General features: G+C 48.7%; 1 protein-coding gene across 1 annotated transcript in view; it reads left to right on the forward strand.

The window, feature by feature from the left end:
* The window catches only part of cdh19 (cadherin 19, type 2), a gene marked incomplete at both ends in the record, with an annotated part of 76,330 nt that overhangs the window by 22,229 nt on the left and 32,968 nt on the right, over positions 1-21,133 (forward strand). The window contains one exon of the mRNA XM_080547701.1: positions 247-348. Coding sequence (XP_080403827.1) covers positions 247-348 — 102 coding nt within the window. The remainder of the gene's footprint in view (positions 1-246; positions 349-21,133) is intronic.

Below are 21,133 nucleotides of genomic sequence, written 5' to 3' on the forward strand. Positions count from 1 at the left end.
CATCAGCAGACAGCATCATCCACCAAGCTTTTGGTCTAGCGGGGGAGCGGTCTGGGTGCGGGGGTGGGGGGGGTGGCGGGGGGGGGGGAGATAAGAGATGTGGGAGACATTTGGCCAGGGTGACAAATTGAATTAGGTCTATTAACCTGCCAATCCTCCTCTCCTACTGTCTTTCTCTCTCTCTCTCTCTTTCCTCAGCGGGGGAACGTCTGAGCCTCTCCTGTCTCCACTCCGTTCTCCCCGCAGACAGGAACTGTCCGAGCCAATCACCCTCACCGCTGCTCCGCACCACAAAACCAGACACGGCGCAGCATCGGAGGAACGAGGCGAAGACATTAGCATCTTGCGGTCAGATCATGAATATATTCAACGCCGTGTGTCCCAGCTGTTCTGAGAACATTCCCCTTTTTTTCCCGTCTTCCACATGAGAAGAAATAATTGTGTGTGAATGAAAGCGATGCATATTACATTTTCATTTCCGCCCCCCAATCCCTTTTTGATACAGGAGAGCCGTGGACTTTAAGGACCTTTTATTTGGCTGAGCTAAACTCTAATAACCTGATGCATTATGGGAATAATGTTCTCATTCCGCCACTGCGGCTACGTGTTCTTCACAACAGCCGTGCCGCAGTTAAAGACCAGAGAAGGATGGAGAGAGAGAGGGAGTTCACCTGGGAACCCCCATGATGTTATTCTACCCTGAGCTGTACCTACTAATACAACCATACACACATATTACCTCTACAATACAACCATACACACATAGTACCTACTGCAATATATACACACATAGTACCTACTACAATACAACATACACACATAGTACCTACTACAATACAACACATTTGTGGGCGGCTGTGTCTCAGGAGGTAGAGGCTGGTGGAGGTAGAGGCTGTGTCTCAGGAGGTAGAGGCTGTGTCTCAGGAGGTAGAGGAGTCGCCGCCTAATGATCACAAGGTTGGCAGATCGGCAGTTCGAGCCCCGGCTGGCCACATGTCGAAGTGTCGTTGGGCAAGACACTGAACCCCAAAATTGCTCCCATTACAATACAACCATACACACATAGTATCTCTACAATACAACTATACACACATAGTATCTCTACAATACAACTATACACACATAGTACCTACTACAATAATAATAATAATAATAACTTTAATTTATATAACGCCTTTCAAAAAGCCCAAGGACGCTTTACAAGGGAATGATCGGACAGACAAAACAGAAAACAAACAAAGCAAAACTGAAACATTGACTAGGGGCCAAAGGCCTTTTTTTAGTTTTGAGGGCTAGTTTGAAGGAGTCCAGGGTGGGGGCGTTGCGGATCGCTATGGTGAGAGAGTTCCAGAGAGTAGGTGCGGCCACGCTGAAGGCTCTGTCCCCAAAGGGGAATACAATACAATACAACCATACACACATGGTACTACTACATTACAGCCATACACACAGTGTTATGAGGCCCCATACACCGTACTTACTGTAAGGCGTAAACAGATGCTTCGCAAATTATTAATAATCAAACGCCGAACAATTTAACACCAGGTCAGCCTTACGCCCCCGAGGGTCAGATGTCTGAAGACCAGAAGCCTGCTTCTGACTGACAAACATCACCTCTGTAACCTGCCTCCTACACAGAAAAACTGCTATTTAATATCTTTGTTTTCTTTTTAAAATAGCTTTATACTAGCTTATCCTGATGTGATTTTGAAACTGTGAGGATACTGGGTGGTAGAACACACACATATCTAGGACAAGTCATGATGAAAGGAGGGTCCTGAAATTTGATGGAGTGCGAAGGTATAAACATGTTTTTACTAATGACCCTAGTACCCGTGGCTGTTGGCGTGTTACAGGGTGGTACACGGGTCGGGTTATGCTACATTTTGCACTAAAACACAGAGGACTCGTTAAATAAGCCGTTATATAAATGATTTGCAAAGCATTCCTCATCCAGGCCTTATAATGTGTCTAGCAAGGCTTCATTAAGCCTTTTACTTTATTAAAATGATCACCCAAATGTCCAATTAACTGGTTTGTGGTGTTCATGGTCAGAGCGTGGTTCAGCTCGACAAGAGGATCACTTCCTGTGCTCTCAGTGTTCCGTATGTGGTTGAAGATAGATGACATATATATATATAATATAGATGACATGATTGAATTGCAAATACTGCTTTCATAAGTAGCTGTACTTTCCCCACAGCGATCCCCCCCTATTATAGAGGCGGGGTTCCAATGAAAGAGAATATGGTCTTGTAAGTTGACACAGAGAAGATCCATCAGTAGCATTAGTAGAATCTGGAGTCATGCCAACACTAGCCGATGTTCACAAGCAGTGTAAGAGTATAAAGTGTAGAAGTGGACTTCCTCCCCTGTTCCTTTCTGCTCTGTTTACTGTCCTCTCTCTGTTACAGTTTAAAGGACTTTGTCTAGACATATCAACAAAATGCAATTTAGCATTTCATTCTGCTAAGCAAGTAGCTTTGTCTTCAAAGCCAAGAAGGTGTCGCAGTAAATCCAAATTAATTAATTTCGTTATCTGTTAATTGCCTTGTCTTGTGTCATTTGAAACGGGCCAGAATGAGTAATGTCTCAGTCCTGTGTTTGGCCATCACATTGCAGGTCACGTGACCAGTATCAGATTAAGCCTCAAAGGTCGTTGACATGGAGGACGGAGGCTCGCTACACCTCCAGTGTGCCAACCACCACTGGTCATCACATACTCACATACTCCACATTACCATGATGGTGATGATGACTCTTATCGTTGTCATTAATAATGTGAATCACATTGTCTTCCTGACAACACACTCTAGACCCCTCTACACCCTCTACACACTCTACACACTCTAATCAAATCAAATCAAATGTATAGCGCATTTCTTACAAGATGCAACTCAATGCGCTTCACACAATGAAAATGTTCAGTCAATCAATCAATCAATCAATCAATCAATCAATCAATACTGACAGAGCCGCGAGCAGGCAAAAGTAAAAACCTGTACACTATGTAGCCAGGAAAAATTCCCTTGCAGCCCTCTACACAGAGCGACTACTAGCCAGTTTGCCTACCAGTACCCAGCTCTACGTAGACCCTCTACACACACTCTAGACCCTCTACACACTCTAGACCCAGGCTGAGAGGAGTACTCTAGACAGGTCCTATCTGTTATCATAATACTTGTACAGTCGTATCAGTCCCTTTTTAGATCTCAATTCCTCCGTGCGACACTCTCAGGCCGCGTCGTCGAGTCCAAATGAAATATGAGGGCTATTATTCAGCGTTGGGATATTAGAGTTGGCAAGATGTTTAAAGGATGGGGGGCTCTGCTGTGCAACGGATGATGATGATGTTATAGTTGTAAAGTCTCTCTGTGTGACACCGCATGGCTCTGTCACAGTTTCTCTCTTGACCTAGTTCAATTTTCTTTTCAATTACCTGTAGTGTATTACCATCAGAGCCGTTGGTATTGTGGTATAAATCACCCCGCCGGGCCCCCGCGGCGGCGACAGACAGGCTCCCCGCTGGTTGATGCAGAGCCTCTGTCTGGTCCGGCCCCTGTCTCTCTTAAATATAGTTTAGATTAAGAAAAGACCACAAAACATCGGTGACCCACATCTCAGCAACGAGGACACGTGCTGTGTGCCACTTATGGCCACAGAATGTAGAATGTATAATTACAATAACGCCAGGTTGGGTGCTGACAGAATAAAAACACTTCAGACAGAAGAGCTCGGATGAATTGGATGAATTTATTTAACCATCCCTCATCCACTGTTCCTCCCCTCACTGTCCCACCCTCGACACTCAAAGGCTTCGGAGAGACCGTGCTTTTTCACAAGCTGCCTCACCCCCGCCTCTGGAACTCTGTCCCTCAGCCACTCAGAGACTCACCCTCACTCTCTCCACTTTTAAATCCCACCTCAAAACCTACCTGTTCTCCCATGCATACAACCTCCCCTACCCCTAACCATCTCCCCTAACCCTGCCACCCACCCACCCCCCCCCTGGACATTGCTGTGTTAATTGTTCCCTGTGCCTGTTCGTTAACTCTGCGTTCTATGTGTCATGTTATCTGTTAACTCTGTGTTCTATGCGTCATGTTATCTGTTGTTAACTCTGTGTTCTATGTGTCATGTTATCTGTTGTTAACTCTGTGTTCTATGTGTCTCATGTTATCTGTTGTTAACTCTGTGTACTCTGTGTTCTATGTGTCATGTTATCTGTTGTTAACTCTGTGTTCTATGTGTCATGTTATCTGTTGTTAACTCTGTGTTCTATGTGTCTCATGTTATCTGTTGTTAACTCTGTGTTCTATGTGTCATGTTATCTGTTGTTAACTCTGTGTTCTATGTGTCATGTTATCTGTTGTTAACTCTGTGTTCTATGTGTCATGTTATCTGTTGTTAACTCTGTGTTCTATGTGCTCATGTTATCTGTTGTTAACTCTGTGTTCTATGTGTCATGTTATCTGTTGTTAACTCTGTGTTCTATGTGCTCATGTTATCTGTTGTTAACTCTGTGTTCTATGTGTCATGTTATCTGTTGTTAACTCTGTGTTCTATGTGTCATGTTATCTGTTCGTTAACTCTGTGTTCTATGTGCTCATGTTATCTGTTGTTAACTCTGCGTTCTGTGTCATGTTATCTGTTGTTAACTCTGTGTTCTATGTGTCTCATGTTATCTGTTGTTAACTCTGTGTTCTATGTGTCATGTTATCTGTTGTTAACTCTGTGTTCTATGTGTCATGTTATCTGTTGTTAACTCTGTGTTCTATGTGTCATGTTATCTGTTCGTTAACTCTGTGTTATATGTGTCATGTTATCTGTTGTTAACTCTGCGTTCTGTGTCATGTTATCTGTTGTTAACTCTGTGTTCTATGTGTCATGTTATCTGTTGTTAACTCTGTGTTCTATGTGTCATGTTATCTGTTGTTAACTCTGTGTTCTATGTGTCATGTTATCTGCTGCTTGTTGTTTCTGTGTTTCTGTGTACCCATACGGTCAGCGTCTTTGAGTCCCTGGAAAGCTCTTTATAAATATAATGAATTATTCATATTTATTAGTTATTAGGGGTGTAAATCACCAGCTTCATCACGATACGATATTATATCGATTTGTTTGTATGACGATACAATGTTTGACGATATCACAATGTCAGTCACGATACGATTTCGATTCGATTCGATTCAAGATCGATATGACGATATGATCGATATGACGCGATATCATATGCCAATCTAACACAATTATCAACTCACAAAAACAACTAGAATATGATTTGACCATTTTATTTGTGAGCTCTTCCAGGTATCCAGCATTTAAATCATATTGTATTATACAGTATTCTTCTGTTACAAAAAGAAAAATAGACCCGTTCACTAGTCTCACAAACAAGAGATATTCAGCTTTAAAACATTAATGTCCTATGAAACAAAACTGGAAGAACTTGTCCCCCCTTTTTTAAGGCAGGATTTTTGTAAACGTTCACTTTTTTACTGTCTCATAAACACAGTATTTTTAACAGTTAGAACTGAAACAAGGTCACCATTTAACCTACAGTATATTTGTGCAATAATAATAAATAATAATAAAATAATAATAAATAATAAGTGCAAATGCAGTACAGTGCAGTACATCTTATATACATTCTTCTTTAACCAAACGCAATTTCAGCTGGAGAACAAAACAAATGTAAACAATTCCGCATTCTTAGTGCATATTGACAGATCACTAAGTATATCCTCCAGTGTTCTTCTTTGGGAGGTTTTTCAAAAAAAAAAAAAAAAAAAAAAAGATGACGACGATATAGATCGATGTTTTTACATTGCATCGATGTAATCAGATCGTTAGTCAATGAATCGATGTATCGATGTGAATCGATGTATCGTTACACCCCTATTAGTTATTATTTAACAAACTCCTCCACCACAGGCCCATGCTCGGTTTTGGGGTATTTTGGAGCAGACTGAACATGACTGAACCGTCAGGATCGATTTGAGGATGCGCCCGTCCCTCTACTCGCCTCTGCTTGGTCTGAGACCCCTTGGGGCCCCTTGCGGGGGTCTACACTTTGCTACCGGGACGATGATGGACAGTTTTAGGTCCCTCTGCTAGTTGACTGAAATATATTGTAGAATATCTCAGGACAGAGTTGCTCTGCACAAGACTTGGGGAGAGATTTGCTGTGATACTGTCTGGCCCTGATATTATATTTGTGTGTGTGTGTGTGTGTGTGTGTGTGTGTGTGTGTGTGTCTGTCTGTGTCTGTGTCTGTGTCTGTGAGTTCATCTGCAAAAGCTATTAAGTGCAAGGTCTTTGTTGCCGCCGTAGCTCATGATAGTGTAACTCGGCCTTCGTCCGGGTCTCTCGTTTCCATGGAGCAAGGCCATGTCTTATTCCCCAACATGCTTTCAGGGTCATATTGACCCGAGGCTTGTTAGGATACACGCTAACATGTTTCTGAGGGGATAACAGCATCTTCCACAACATGTAAAATATATAATGATATACTTGCGTAGCTACACACAGCAGCACAGAGTTCATCAATATCAGAAGTGGGTTAGGAGTCCTTAAAGACTAGAAGACCAAACTGCAACTCAAAACTGCAACTCAAAACTGCCACTCAAAACTCCAGAACAGAATCACCAGACGTCTTGTACCTTCAGCCTGTTCAGAACGGGCCTGTGAACGGAGGGAAGGTGGGCGGTGCTGGGGTCAGATCAGCCAATGGGAGGCCTAGGAGAAGCCTGTATCCCTAAACCCTGTCTCTTATATTCCCACAGCATCAGTCTTAATACTTCTACTACTAGGGGCGGCTGTGTCTCAGGAGGTAGAGGCTGTGTCTCAGGAGGTAGAGGCTGTGTCTCAGGAGGTAGAGCCGCTGTCTAATGATCGCAAGGTCGGCAGATCGGCGGTTCGAGCCCCGGCCGGCCACATGTCGAAGTGTCCTTCGGCAAGACACTGAACCCCAAATTGCTCCCAGTGAGCGGGGTCGGCCGGCGCCTTGCATAGTAGCTTGCCGCCATTGGTGTGTGAATGTGTGTGTGAATGGGTGAATGAGAGGCCGTTGTAAAGCACTTTGGAATAAGGCATAGCATTAATAAGTGCAGTCCATTTACCATTTATTTACCATTTATTACTACTACTACTACTGATAATAATAATTAGACGTGTTATTGTTCCTAGTTTGAGAGGTGATGTAGAAGTTAATTGACTTATTCAGACTGTAGTGAAGATGGGAAGAGACAGTAGTTTGTGTGTGACCAGTGGTGTAGTCTATACGCAGGACTAGGCCGTATACCCACTAGGAAAGGCCAAGGATTTCCGTATACCCACTTAAAAATGTGTGAGGATACGTAACAGCGTTTTGTGACAGAACTTTCACACTTTCATTCATAAAATTCACCCTGTCTGTGTTACGAAGCACTTGAGTTTTGGACCATTGGGACCTTGTAACATGTAATTTAAGGGTAACCAGACCCCGGTTGAAATACCCTGCAAACCGAGTGAGAAGGGTAGGACATTGCGGGTGGGGTAGCGTGCACGGCAGGGTGGGGTAGCGTGCACGGCAGGGTGGGGTAGCGTGCACGGCAGGACTGCCAACCCAGGCCAGGGGGAGTCCGGTGCAGGTCCCACGTTAGCGTGCCTCCACTCACAAGGGCCGCTAAAACAATGTTGTTAGGTAATATTGTATTTTATCTTTACCTGTTCTTTTTACTGTTTTCCCCTGCTTTTATATTCATTCTATGCTTGTATATGTTTTTATATATGTTTTTATATTCACTTTATGTTCTTATTCCTGTTGTAAAGCACTTTGAGCTGCATTTCTTGTATGAAAGGTGCTATAAATAAAGCTTTACTACTTATTTACTTACTAATGTTAGATATATAACGTTAGACAGGGAGCGCAGATTTATTTTTATGGCGTTCCGAAATGAACGATATGAGGCTGGGAGGGAGAAATCACAATATACCCACTAGAAAACACTAGACTACACCACTGTGTGTGACTCGGTGGTGTGGGTGGATATATATAGGCTAGGCCTAACCGCCATCACAGATATCTGGAGGAACTCCAGAGGGAGATGGACATTTGGACAGAAACTGACATCAGTTCAGCTGTCAGCTAGGCACACAGTCTCCCTGATGGTCACATTGTTGCATCACCGCTGACTTATGTGTTAGAGGGTCCAGGGACTAGATGTGAAATCAAACACCCTATAATGGAAAAGGTTCGCTCTGTGTATCGCATGATGTGCTCTCCTTGTGTAAGCAGAGTTATGCAGCATCACAGATGTGACATGTTAGGCTATGTGCCACAGCCACACATTTGAAGTGTAGTGTATCTAGAAGGTTCTGGAAGATGTAAGCAAGGCCACAGCATGTCCCTGAGGTGTGTAGTGTTGTGTTGTGGTACACTGTTGTGTTGTATCTGCTAGAGGAGTGCTTACGTCACTCTCTGTATGGACTCTGTGCTGCGTGCGTCTACCATACAGGGGCTGTACATATACATCTGAGATCAAAGGTAAAAGATAGTATATACAATACATACTCTCTAGCATACAGTGACTTCACCGGAAGTCAACCTTGAGAGTTATTATTATTAAGACCTGCGCTAGTCGTTGGAGCACAGGCTGACTTGATATTCAACTTCACTTCATGACCTGAAATGAAGGCTGTTGGAGGTAGAGGCTGTGGCTCAGGAGGTAGAGGCTGTGTCTCAGGAGGTAGAGGCTGGTGGAGGTAGAGGCTGTGTCTCAGGAGGTAGAGGCTGTGTCTCAGGAGGTAGAGGCTGTGTCTCAGGAGGTAGAGGCTGTGTCTCAGGAGGTAGAGGCTGTGTCTCAGGAGGTAGAGGCTGTGTCTCAGGAGGTAGAGGCTGTGTCTCAGGAGGTAGAGGCTGTGGCTCAGGAGGTAGAGGCTGGTGGAGGTAGAGGCTGGTGGAGGTAGAGGCTGTGTCTCAGGAGGTAGAGGCTGGTGGAAGTAGAGGCTGTCGCTCAGGAGGTAGAGCCGGTGTCTAATGATCGCAAGGTCGGCAGTTCAATCCCCGGCTGGCCACATGTTGAGGTGTCCTTCGGCAAGACACTGAACCCCCAAATTGCTCCCAATGAGCGGGCCCCGGGCCTTGCATGGTAGCTTGCCGCCATTGGTGTGTGAATGTGAATGGGTGAATGAGAGGCCGTTGTAAAGCACTTTGGAATAGAGCGAGTGCTATATAAGTGCAGTCCATTTACCATTTACCATTTACCATTTACATGAAGGGCCAGCGAGTTCAACGTTTGTGAAAGCCCCCAGCAAGTAGCATTCATGTTCATCGTTCTAGGCGTGACAGTCGGCTAAGGGCCATTACAACACACTTGTATGAGGGTCAGACTTGAAGAGGGCTTGAAGTACTTATACTGACTCATTTTTGGTTCATAACAAGCATATGAAGCATGTAAGGGCGAGCCAGCATCTGTGATGGTATGGGGGTGTGTTAGTAGTGCCCATGGCATGATGGGTAACTTGCACATCTGTGAAGGACACCATTAATGCTGAACGGTACATACAGGTTTTGCTGTGGTAGAGGCTGTGTCTCAGGAGGTAGAGGCTGTGTCTCAGGAGGTAGAGGCTGTGTCTCAGGAGGTAGAGGCTGTGTCTCAGGAGGTAGAGGCTGTGTCTCAGGAGGTAGAGGCTGTGTCTCAGGAGGTAGAGGCTGTGTCTCAGGAGGTAGAGGCTGTGTCTCAGGAGGTAGAGGCTGTGTCTCAGGAGGTAGAGGCTGGGTCTCAGGAGGTAGAGGCTGTGTCTCAGGAGGTAGAGGTTGTGTCTCAGGAGGTAGAGACTGTGTCTCAGGAGGTAGAGGCTGGTGGAGGTAGAGGCTGTGTCTCAGGAGGTAGAGGCTGTGTCTCAGGAGGTAGAGGCTGTGTCTCAGGAGGTAGAGGCTGTGTCTCAGGAGGTAGAGGCTGTGTCTCAGGAGGTAGAGGCTGTGTCTCAGGAGGTAGAGGCTGTGTCTCAGGAGGTAGAGGCTGTGTCTCAGGAGGTAGAGGCTGGTGGAGGTAGAGGCTGTGGCTCAGGAGGTAGAGGCTGGTGGAGGTAGCGGCTGTGGTTCAGGAGGTAGAGGCTGGTGGAGGTAGAGGCTGTGTCTCAGGAGGTAGAGGCTGTGGTTCAGGAGGTAGAGCCGGTCTAATGATTGCAAGGTCGGCAGTTCGATCCCCGGCTGGCCATGTATGCTGCCACAGCAACATATGCTGCCATCCATCCACATTCTGCACGTGTTCCAACAGTGTGGCTTCGTAGTAAAAGATCTCGGGTGTCCAGGGTGGGGGCGTTGCGAATCACTGTGGGGAGGGAGTTCCAGAGGGTGGGGGCTGCCACACTGAAGGCTCTGTCCCTGAAGGTCCGTAGGTCAACTGGAGCTCTTTGTAATTAAGCTCCGTTGTCTCTGACAACATGTAAATAGTTTTGGAGCCAATGGAAAGGCTTGCAATGGCCTGGGCCCTTTGTTGAAAACATGTCTATTTTCAGTGTGTGTTCAAAAGAACAGAGAGACACAGTGAGCTCTAATATTAACTCTATTACTCAACAATTAGACGGCTTTAACCTCTATATTGTAGGATGTACCGAATAGAAACGAAACCCAGTGGCCCTCCAGATTTGTTTTGTTCCAACGGTAACTTAATGTGCCAAACGTTTATTCTGTAAAATAACCATGTCCGGGGTTCATGACTTTTTAGCAGTTGATTATCGTTGCCAGCTCCTCACAGGTTAGCCTACTCAGCCAATGAAAGTCGGCTTCATTCTGAATCCGTCACACATGAACTGTAATGATAAGTAACTGACCAGCTGCAGCAGAGCTAACTAGGCTAACCATCAGGACATGATGACAGATGATGAAATGGAAACAGCCTTTTAAATCACGCAGCCGCTGCACTTCATAAACATGTGAACAGACAGAGCATCATACGTTACGGGTTAAAGTTCTGTAACAGGTGACTCAGTGTTATGAAATATGGATTTGAATAGATAGGCAAGATAAGTGCTCAGTAAGTACAGTTTAATATAAACTGTAATTACACTGATCATGAGTGATAGGCCTAATAGGCTACTATTATTACCAGGTTAATTGATCAACATTTATCTTATATTAGACTAGGCAAGGCAAGGCAGGTTTCTTTGTACAGCACATTTCATACAACAGGGGAGATATTCAAAGTGCTTTAGATTCATTATTTTAAAATACAGCAAGAGGAGGATAGTAAAAATAACGGCGGCACATGGTCAAGTTTAGACCATTGGAGGGGCATCAATAGGGCACGTCCATTGGAGGGGCATCAATAGGGCACGTCCTCTCAAAAGGGCACTTAAGAGAGACGTTTTTCAACCGTGGGGGCACCAGGAGGGGCGGTCGCCCCCCCTGCCCCCCCCCCTTGAGTCCGCCAGTGACAGGGACATCCCCCAAGCAGAGACATTCCTAATGGCCCAGTAAGCCCAGGGTCGCCCTGGACGGCTTAGAGTCCAGACTTGAGACAGAAGGACGAGGAGGAGGTCATCTTCACCCCCCCCCCCCCCCCCCCTGAGATACGTTCTGCAGCCAGACGGAAAGAAAGCTCCACTTCTAAAAGGTTTTAAACCGTGACCGTGCCCTCTGTAGTGCACACTACTGTCCTAAGGGCTGGGTTGGGGCCTGTGTGTTCTGGACAGGGTACATCCTAAACGGAGATAGAACCTTATCATTCTAAACGGAGATAGAACCTTATCATTCTAAACGGAGATAGAACCTTATCATTCTGAACGGAGATAGAACCTTATCATTCTAAACGGTGATAGAACCTGATCATTCTAAACGGAGATAGAACCTTATCATTCTAAACGGAGATAGAACCTTATCATTCTAAACGGAGATAGAACCTGATCATTCTAAACGGAGATAGAACCTTATCATTCTAAACGGAGATAGAACCGTATCATTCTAAACGGAGATAGAACCTTATCATCCTAAACGGAGATAGAACCTTATCATTCTAAACGGAGATAGAACCTGATCATTCTAAACGGAGATAGAACCTGATCATTCTAAACGGAGATAGAACCTTATCATTCTAAACGGAGATAGAACCTTATCATTCTAAACGGAGATAGAACCTGATCATTCTAAACGGAGATAGAACCTTATCATTCTAAACTCACGCCTTGTATCCCTCTGCACACTGCTGTCCTAAGGGCTGGGTTGGGGGCTGTGTGTTCTAGACAGGGGACATCCTTAGACAGGGGACATCCTTACATCCATGGTGCAGGTTGTTTGCTCCAATTGGGGTGTTGTGAAAGGGTCCCACAGTGAGGAGTCGCACAGAGGTGACTGAGAGACAACTGGGGGGTTGTGGGGGTTGGGTATGGAACCTACGTAGGTTCTCTGCAGGAGATGAGGGACACCCCCCCTCACCTTGTTGCCCCTCTCACGCTGAGCTCGTGAAGGAGGGCAGGGCATGGTGGGAGGTAGGGGGACAGGCAGGGTTGAATAGTGAATAGGTACAGAGTCGACTGAAAGAGACCACAACAATACCTGCCTACGACATTTACTTTATTGAGAGAAAAATGTTGACAGCAACTAAGCCACAAGGACAATTCTAGTGCGTATCATTGTACCAGACAGTACAATTCAGACAAACATTCAAACGAAACCGATGAATGGAACTAAAGAACTGAGAGTGAACGGAGTCTCTCTTTCTCTCTCTCTCTCATGGAAAGCCAGTGAGAAGTACAGAAAGACTGTGTAAGGTAGGGAGATGAAAGGGATATGGAAAGTTAGATCTTTACCTTTTCTTTTTAATGTTTTCCCCTGCTTTTATATTCATTCCATGCATGTATATGTTTTTATATATGTGTTTATATTCACTTCATGTTCTTATTCCCGTTGTAAAGCACTTTGAACTGCATTTCTTGTATGAAAGGTGCTATATAAATAAAGCTTTACTTACTTACTTACTTACTTACTGTCTCTCTCTCTGTATATTGTTCTTTCTCTCTCTGTCTCTCTCTCTCTGTCTCTCTCTGTCTCTCTCTCTGTCTCTCTCTCTCTGTCTCTGTCTTAAGAATGCCCTTGAACGAGAGGAACACCATGTTCCTACCCTCCTGTAGCTTGTATAGCTCATGCCCTTTGAGACAGACAGCATGATAAACCACAAACAACAATGTGTAGAAAACACCTCAGCCACGGTCTGGTCACCCTGCTAGCGTCTGGCAGATGCTACATGTGCCCAGCGAGGGACCACAGGGGACTGTGACAGCTTCTACCCCAAAGCCTCGAGACTGATGAACGATCAGCTGTTCCACTCATCACTGACTCTCCCTCACAGATACACAGAACATGCTGCTATTGACCTTTCATCCGGCTCTCATTATCTACTGCTGCTGTCTATAGGGTAGGACTACTGTCATGGAATATCTAAATATAGAATCAAAAAGGCAGCCTGCTTCATTTCAAATTGCATAGGAAAAGGTGTTTAATATATACTCTTCCAAGAGGAGAACAGTTTTACAAGCATGTCAGAACACAACAGTGAAAAGGTCTCAGGAACATCTCAGGAACGTCTGAGGAACGTCTGAGGAACGTCTGAGGAACGTCTGAGGAACGTCTCAGCCTCTCTGTCTGACCTCTCTACCCATGTCCTCTTTGGCATCAGTGACGTGTGTGTGTGCGTATGTCTGTGTGTGTGTGCCTGACTTACATTATGTGTGTGTGTGTGTGTCTGTGTGAATCTGTGTCTGTGTGAATGTGTGAGTCTGTGTGAAAATCTATGTGTGAGTGTGTGAGTGTGTGTGTGAGTGTGAGTGTGTGAGTGTGTGAGTGTGTGAGTGTGTGAGTGTGTGTGCCTGTCTTACATTATGTGTGTGTGTCTGTGTGAATGTGTGTGTGAGTGTGTGTGTGTGTCTGTGTCTGTGTGAATGTGTGAGTGTGTGTGTGAATGTGTGAGTGTGTGAGTGTGTGTGAAAATCTATGTGTGTGTGTGTGTGTGTGTCCATGCTATGCAAACCGCCAGCGTTGCAGTTCCACTATATTAGTTTGTCCTCAGCAGGCCGGGGTGACAAAGTCGGCATTCCCACTGATCTGCTGACGGATCAATCCCCTCTCCCTCTCCCTCCCCTCCTCCCTCTCCACCTCCCCCTCTCCTCCTCTCCCCCTCCTCCTCGCCCCCCTCTCTTCCTCCCCCCTCTCCTCCTCTCCCTCCCCCTCTTGTGCTTTGAGTTGCATTTCATGTATGAAAGGCGCTATATAAATAAAGCTTTACTTACTTACTTACTCTCCTCCCCGTCCCCCTCTCCCCCTCCCCCTCTCCCCCTCCCCCTCTCCCCCTCCCCCTCTCCACCTCCCCCTCTCCCTCTCCTCCTCCCCCTCTCCCCCTCTCCTCCCCCTCCTCCTCCTCCCCCTCTCCTCCTTATGTCAACTTGGCTGGCCCCCTCCGCTCCCCCTCCACCCTCCTCCTCTCAGAACAAATAAGATCAGGGAAAGTCAAAATGAAAAGCATTATTACTGGTGACATCTTTATCCCCCTGCCTCCCTTATTTAATATCCCATTTCTTTTCAAGGGATTCCTCGTGGGCTTGATCCTTTGGGGGCCAGAGGCTCTTAGATGTGCTCAGATGCAGACTGGCCTGTTTAGATATGTACGTCCCGTCGCAGAAGGAAGAGAGAGGGAGGGGAGGGAGGGGGAGACTGCTGCTTTATAGCCCGACGGCTTATTGTTGCACATTCCCTGCCACCGTAATGTGATTATGCTTATGCCAATATAACTCACCGCCAGGTTCCTCAATGGCCCAGGGAACGACCAACCAACCACACGCTACGGAGACCAGAGGAAGAAAGAGAGAAGTAGGGGGAGGCAGAGAGAGGGTTTCCAAGAGAGGCTGATTCTCCACGCGTAGTTAAATCGCCGTTGCACAAAAGGTACCGGTACTGTACTTGACTTGAGAGGGCCAAAGAAGGCAGAGCCATATAGGCTTAGCGAAGACAGTATCCTGGCTCTCTCGACCGAACATAACCCGTGGGTACTGTGTATAGCTTAGCGCTTAACGCCCCCCCGCCCCCCATGGAAACACTACCCACCCACCGCTACCCACGACCACTGTGGAGAATGTCACCCAGCACCAGCAGTTCTCTGTTCAACCCAGGGAAGGACAAGGCAAGGGGGGGAGGAGGAGGAGTCAGGAGTCAAGACTCATCGATTCTTAATTTCATACCTAATCAATATTCAGCGTGTTCCCCTGGTCCTCCCCGGGTGTCCTGACAGCTGCTTCCACCGTCGTGATGAAGGAGGAGATCCGCTTGGGGAACCGGCCAACCTTGACCTTTCCACTGGGAGAGAGAGAGAGCGTCCACACCCTCCCCCCGGCCCCCCACACCCTCCCCCCGGCCCCCCTCTGGGAGAGAGAGAGAGAGAGAGCGTCCGCACCCACCCCCCGCCCCCCCACACCCTCCCCCCACCCCCCCTCTGGGAGAGAGAGAGAGAGAGAGCGTCCGCACCCACCCCCCGCCCCCCCCCACACCCTCCCCCCACCCCCCCTCTGGGAGAGAGAGAGAGCGTCCGCACCCACCCCCCCGGCCCCCACACCCTCCCCCCACCCCCCCTTCCACTGGGAGAGAGAGAGAGAGCGTCCGCACCCACCCCCCGCCCCCCCACACCCTCCCCCCACCCCCCCACACCCACCCCCCGCCCCCCCACACCCACCCCCCGCCCCCCCTCTGGGAGAGAGAGAGAGCGTCCGCACCCACCCCCCGGCCCCCACACCCTCCCCCCACCCCCCCTTCCACTGGGAGAGAGAGAGAGAGCGTCCGCACCCACCCCCCGCCCCCCCCACACCCTCCCCCCGCCCCCCCACACCCTCCCCCCCGCCCCCCCCACACCCACCCCCCGCCCCCCCACCCCCTCCCCCCGCCCCCCCTCTGGCTGACAAACACCCAACCAAGGTCATTAAGGGTCTAGGAGTTGTCTACCTCCTCGCGTTGTCTCATTGGAAACCGATGCCGAAGAACCGCAAGAACTCATTGATGAATTAAGTTTTTTAGTTTAGAGTACAATCGTGTGGTGTGCAGCAGGGGTGGTGGGAGAGAGGACGTGATTGGAAGAGGATTTACAATTAATGGTACACAGCAGAGGGGGGATCAATTGCAATTAGGTGTGTGTAACACTCTGCGGCTGATACGCATCTGCGCTATCGATCACCGGCGCCGACGCCAGCGCTCCCGCATGCCCGGCGGCGGCCTCCGTCTCTTTCGTTGGCGAAACGTAATTGACCCCGTTGGGTCAATGAAGCGAGCGCACGATCAGTCATGGGTGTGTGTGGGGGGGAGGGGAAGGGGGGGGGGGGGGGGGGGGTCAGTGGGTTACTATGTAGTGGTACTAGTACCGGAGAAGATGTTCAAGTCGTTGGTGGAACAGTTTCATGGTCTTATGGCGGCCTCCGTCTTTTTCATGGCGAATTGTAATTGACCCCGTTGGGTCAATGAAGCGAGCTCACGATCAGTCATGGTTGTGTGTGTGGGGGGGGGGGGAGGGGGATGGGGGGGGCAGTGGGGTACTCTAGTAGTGGTACTCTAGTACCTAAGAAGATGTTTTCACATGAAAGTCTGAATCGAGACCCGGAGCAAGTGGATGAGTTCGCAACGTTGTTGCATAAATTATTTCTCTGATTTGCGTTCTCACAGCCCTTCATGTAAACGAAGTACCTATACGCAATCGAAGCAACAGACGTGGTAGTTGATTGGTCAGAAAAATAGAAAATTGCCCGTTCGTCCCTCTCTTATCCAGATCAACACGCGTGCGCTGTTGTTTTCCTATGGACTGCCTTGAGCAGCGTTCTCACCAAAAGTGAAGCGAAGCAAAGTGATGGATGTGTCGTTTCTAACCGGAGCGAAACCACCCTTTTCAAATAGAGCATCCGTTGGTTCTTTGCTGCGGGAGCGACTTCGAATGCGCGTTCTCACAGCTCCAAACGATGCAGAGCAAAGCGAACTTCATCCTAAACTCTGTTTCAAGTGAAGCAAATGTTCTAGTGAGAACACCCCCTAAGAAGATGTTCGAAATCGTTGGTGGAACAGTTTCGTTGGTTGGTTTTGAATTCTCTGCCACTGCAACTAAACTACTAATTTTGTCTCCCAGATGATTTGCTGGTCTCTGAGATGAGCCCACGGGGTTAGTCTGAGTCTCACAGTTCAGCCATCAGACGGAGGGAGGAGGGGGAGGATGGAGGGAGGATGGAGGGAGGAGGGAGGGAGGATGGGGGGAGGAGGGGGGAGGATGGGGAGGGAGGATGGAGGGAGGGAGGATGGGGGGAGGATGGAGGGAGGGAGGAGGGAGGATGGGGAGGGAGGATGGAGGGAGGGAGGATGGGGGGAGGATGGAGGGAGGATGGGGAGGGAGGATGGAGGGAGGAGGGAGGGAGGATGGGGGGAGGAGGGAGGGAGGAGGGAGGGAGGATGGGGGGAGGAGGGAGGGAGGATGGAGGGAGGATAGGGGGAGGATGGAGGGAGGGAGGAGGGAGGGAGGATGGGGATATCGCTCTAATGCTCAAATCCTCTTTTCTGAGGTGGCGGTAGAGAAGCTGCTGACACACGCTTCTGAGCACATCAGCCCACCGGCGAGACTTTGAACCCACGAGTCTCTCTGCTCCTGCTGACCTTGAGGAGCGGCCCGGCTTTTCTCTGTCTCCCTCTCTGTCTCCCTCTCTGTCTCCCTCCCTCTCTGTCTCCCTCTCTGTCTCCCTCCCTCTCTCCCTCTCTGTCTCCCTCCCTCTCTCCCTCCCTCCCTCTCTCCCTCCCTCTCTCCCTCCCTCTCTGTCTCCCTCCCTCTCTCCCTCCCTCTCTGTCTCCCTCTCTGTCTCCCTCCCTCTCTGTCTCCCTCCCTCTCTGTCTCCCTCTCTGTCTCCCTCCCTCTCTCCCTCCCTCTCTGTCTCCCTCTCTCTCTCTCTCTCTGTCTCTCTAACCCTAACCCTAGCCCTGACTCTTACCTTAACCACATGAAGTTAATGTCTAACACTGCCTAGCCGCCATATAAGTCAAAGTACTGCATGGTTACGTTGCTAACATGGTGGGTTTTGTTGTTTTGTTTTTATGTTTAGTTATTTAATAGTGCTTCAGGGAGGGTGCAGATGTATCTGTCTATAGGGACGTGTAGATCAGCACATTATGGTGTTGCATCTACCGTTATTTCTGCATGCAGGTTTTTCTAGGGGCGGCTGTGTCTCAGGAGGTAGAGGCTGTGTCTCAGGAGGTAGAGGTGTCTGTGTCTCAGGAGGTAGAGGCTGTGTCTCAGGAGGTAGAGGTGTCTGTGTCTCAGGAGGTAGAGGCTGTGTCTCAGGGGGTAGAGGCTGTGTCTCAGGAGGTAGAGGCTGTGTCTCAGGAGGTAGAGGTGTCTGTGTCTCAGGAGTTAGAGGCTGTGTCTCAGGAGGTAGAGGCTGTGTCTCAGGAGGTAGAAGCTGTGTCTCAGGAGGTAGAGGCTGTGTCTCAGGAGGTAGAGGCTGTGTCTCAGGAGGTAGAGGCTGTGTCTCAGGAGGTAGAGGCTGTGTCTCAGGAGGTAGAGTCTGTGTCTCAGGAGGTAGAGGCTGGTGGAGGTAGAGGCTGTGTCTCAGGAGGTAGAGGCTGTGTCTCAGGAGGTAGAGGCTGGTGGAGGTAGAGGCTGTGTCTCAGGAGGTAGAGGCTGTGTCTCAGGAGGTAGAGGCTGTGTCTCAGGAGGTAGAGGCTGTGTCTCAGGAGGTAGAGGTTGTGTCTCAGGAGGTAGAGGCTGCGTCTCAGGAGGTAGAGGCTGTGTCTCAGGAGGTAGAGGCTGTGTCTCAGGAGGTAGAGGCTGTGTCTCAGGAGGTAGAGCCTGTGTCTCAGCAGGTAGAGGCTGTGTCTCAGGAGGTAGAGGCTGTGTCTCAGGAGGTAGAGGCTATGTCTCAGGAGGTAGAGGCTGTGTCTCAGGAGGTAGAGGCTGTGTCTCAGGAGGTAGAGGCTGTGTCTCAGGAGGTAGAGGCTGTGTCTCAGGAGGTAGAGGCTGTGTCTCAGGAGGTAGAGGCTGTGTCTCAGGAGGTAGAGGCTATGTCTCAGGAGGTAGAGGCTGTGTCTCAGGAGGTAGAGGCTGTGTCTCAGGAGGTAGAGGCTGTGTCTCAGGAGGTAGAGGCTGTGTCTCAGGAGGTAGAGGCTGTGTCTCAGGAGGTAGAGGCTGTGTCTCAGGAGGTAGAGGCTGTGTCTCAGGAGGTAGAGGCTGTGTCTCAGGAGGTAGAGGCTGTGTCTCAGGAGGTAGAGGCTGTGTCTCAGGAGGTAGAGGCTGTGTCTCCGGAGGTAGAGGCTGTGTCTCAGGAGGTAGAGGCTGTGTCTCAGGAGGTAGAGGCTGTGTCTCAGGAGGTAGAGGCTGTGTCTCAGGAGGTAGAGGCTGTGTCTCAGGAGGTAGAGGCTGTGTCTCAGGAGGTAGAGGCTGTGTCTCAGGAGGTAGAGGCTGTGTCTCAGGAGGTAGAGGCTGTGTCTCAGGAGGTAGAGGCTGTGTCTCAGGAGGTAGAGGCTGTGTCTCCGGAGGTAGAGGCTGTGTCTCAGGAGGTAGAGGCTGTGTCTCAGGAGGTAGAGGCTGTGTCTCAGGAGGTAGAGGCTGTGTCTCAGGAGGTAGAGGCTGTGTCTCAGGAGGTAGAGGCTGTGTCTCAGGAGGTAGTGGCTGTGTCTCAGGAGGTAGAGCCGCCGTCTAATGATCGCAAGGTCGGCAGATCGGCGGTTCGAGCCCCGGCTGGTCACATGTCGAAGTGTCCTCGGGCAAGACACTGAACCCCAAAATTGCTCCCAGTGAGCGGGCTGGCCGGCGCCTTGCATGGCAGCTTGCCGCCATTGGTGTGTGAATGTGTGTGTGAATGGGTGAATGAGAGGCCGTTGTAAAGCGCTTTGGATAAAGGCGCTATAGAAGTCAGTCTGTTTACTAGGAGACTTCAGGTAGTGTTTCAAAAGGTTCCTGAAAGAACAAAAGGAAGGCAGGCATGAATTCCTCCTTCTGAACGTGATCATAATTCCTACGGATGTGAAAAAGCCGTCACACGTCAGCTACACTACCACACTGTGATTGCACCAAAGGGTTCGCATATTGATGAGCATCCTATTGATATGCAGCCTGATTGGCTGTGATCGGCCTCCTATGGGAAGAGCAGGAACACAGGTCCTGTTTTCTATAATCCTCCGGGGGGTTCCCTCTCTGTCTCTCCCTGTCTCCCTCCCTCTCTGTCTCCCTCCCTCTCTCCCTCCCTCTCTCTCTCCCTCTCTCTCTCTCTCTCTCTCTCTCTCCCTCTCTCTCTCTCCCTCTCTCCCTCCCTCTCTCTCTCCCTCTCTCTCTCTCTCTCTCTCTCTCTGTCTCCCTCCCTGTCCCCCTTTCATTTGGGTTTCTACTTCGACTCGTATCACACAGACTTATTGTTTTTGTCATCGTTCTTTGTGTTGACATCAACGTGCTTCTCTCTGTGACACCGACATTAAAGCAGACAGCGCAACTATTGCAATTATCGAAATTATTCTGATGATTTGTGATCTTTTTTTTTTCTTTCTTCCTTTTGTTCATAAATGGTGCAATGCTTTACTTACACAAGGTCTCCATGAATAAAATATACTGCTGGTTATCTGTGTGGTGATTTAACTTTGCTATTGAAATGTAGAGGAGATTGTTCTCAGGACATCAAATATGCATGCGTGTGATTAGTTGTCTTTACACATTATCAAATGTCACCCACCCCCCCCCGCCCCTAACCCTAGCCCCCCCCACGCCCCCCTAACCCCCCCTAACCCTAACCCCCCCTAACCCTAACCCCCCCCTAGCACTGAAGCTGAATCACAGTGAAATGTAATGTTACTATGTTAATGATACACAATATGGAAGTAGTGGGTGAACCCCCTCCACCTGCCTTTACCTGTATTTACTGTACCTTATTAAACATGTAACCTAGATGCAGAGCTTCTCTGTCTGTCTCTCTCTCTCTGTCTGTCTCTCTCCCTCTCTCTCCCTCCCTCCCTCCCTCCCTCCCTCCCTCTCTCACTCCCTCCCTCCCTCTCTCACTCCCTCCCTCTCCCTCCCTCTCACCCTCTCTCTCTTTCTCTCTCTCCCTCTCCCTCCCTCCATCTCTCTCTCCCCCTCCCTCCCGTACAGTGTAAGACAGA

The sequence above is a fragment of the Nansenia antarctica genome, assembly GCF_963989245.1.
Source record: "Nansenia antarctica genome assembly, chromosome: 17".
In the NCBI taxonomy this organism is placed as follows: Eukaryota; Metazoa; Chordata; class Actinopteri; order Argentiniformes; family Microstomatidae; genus Nansenia; species Nansenia antarctica.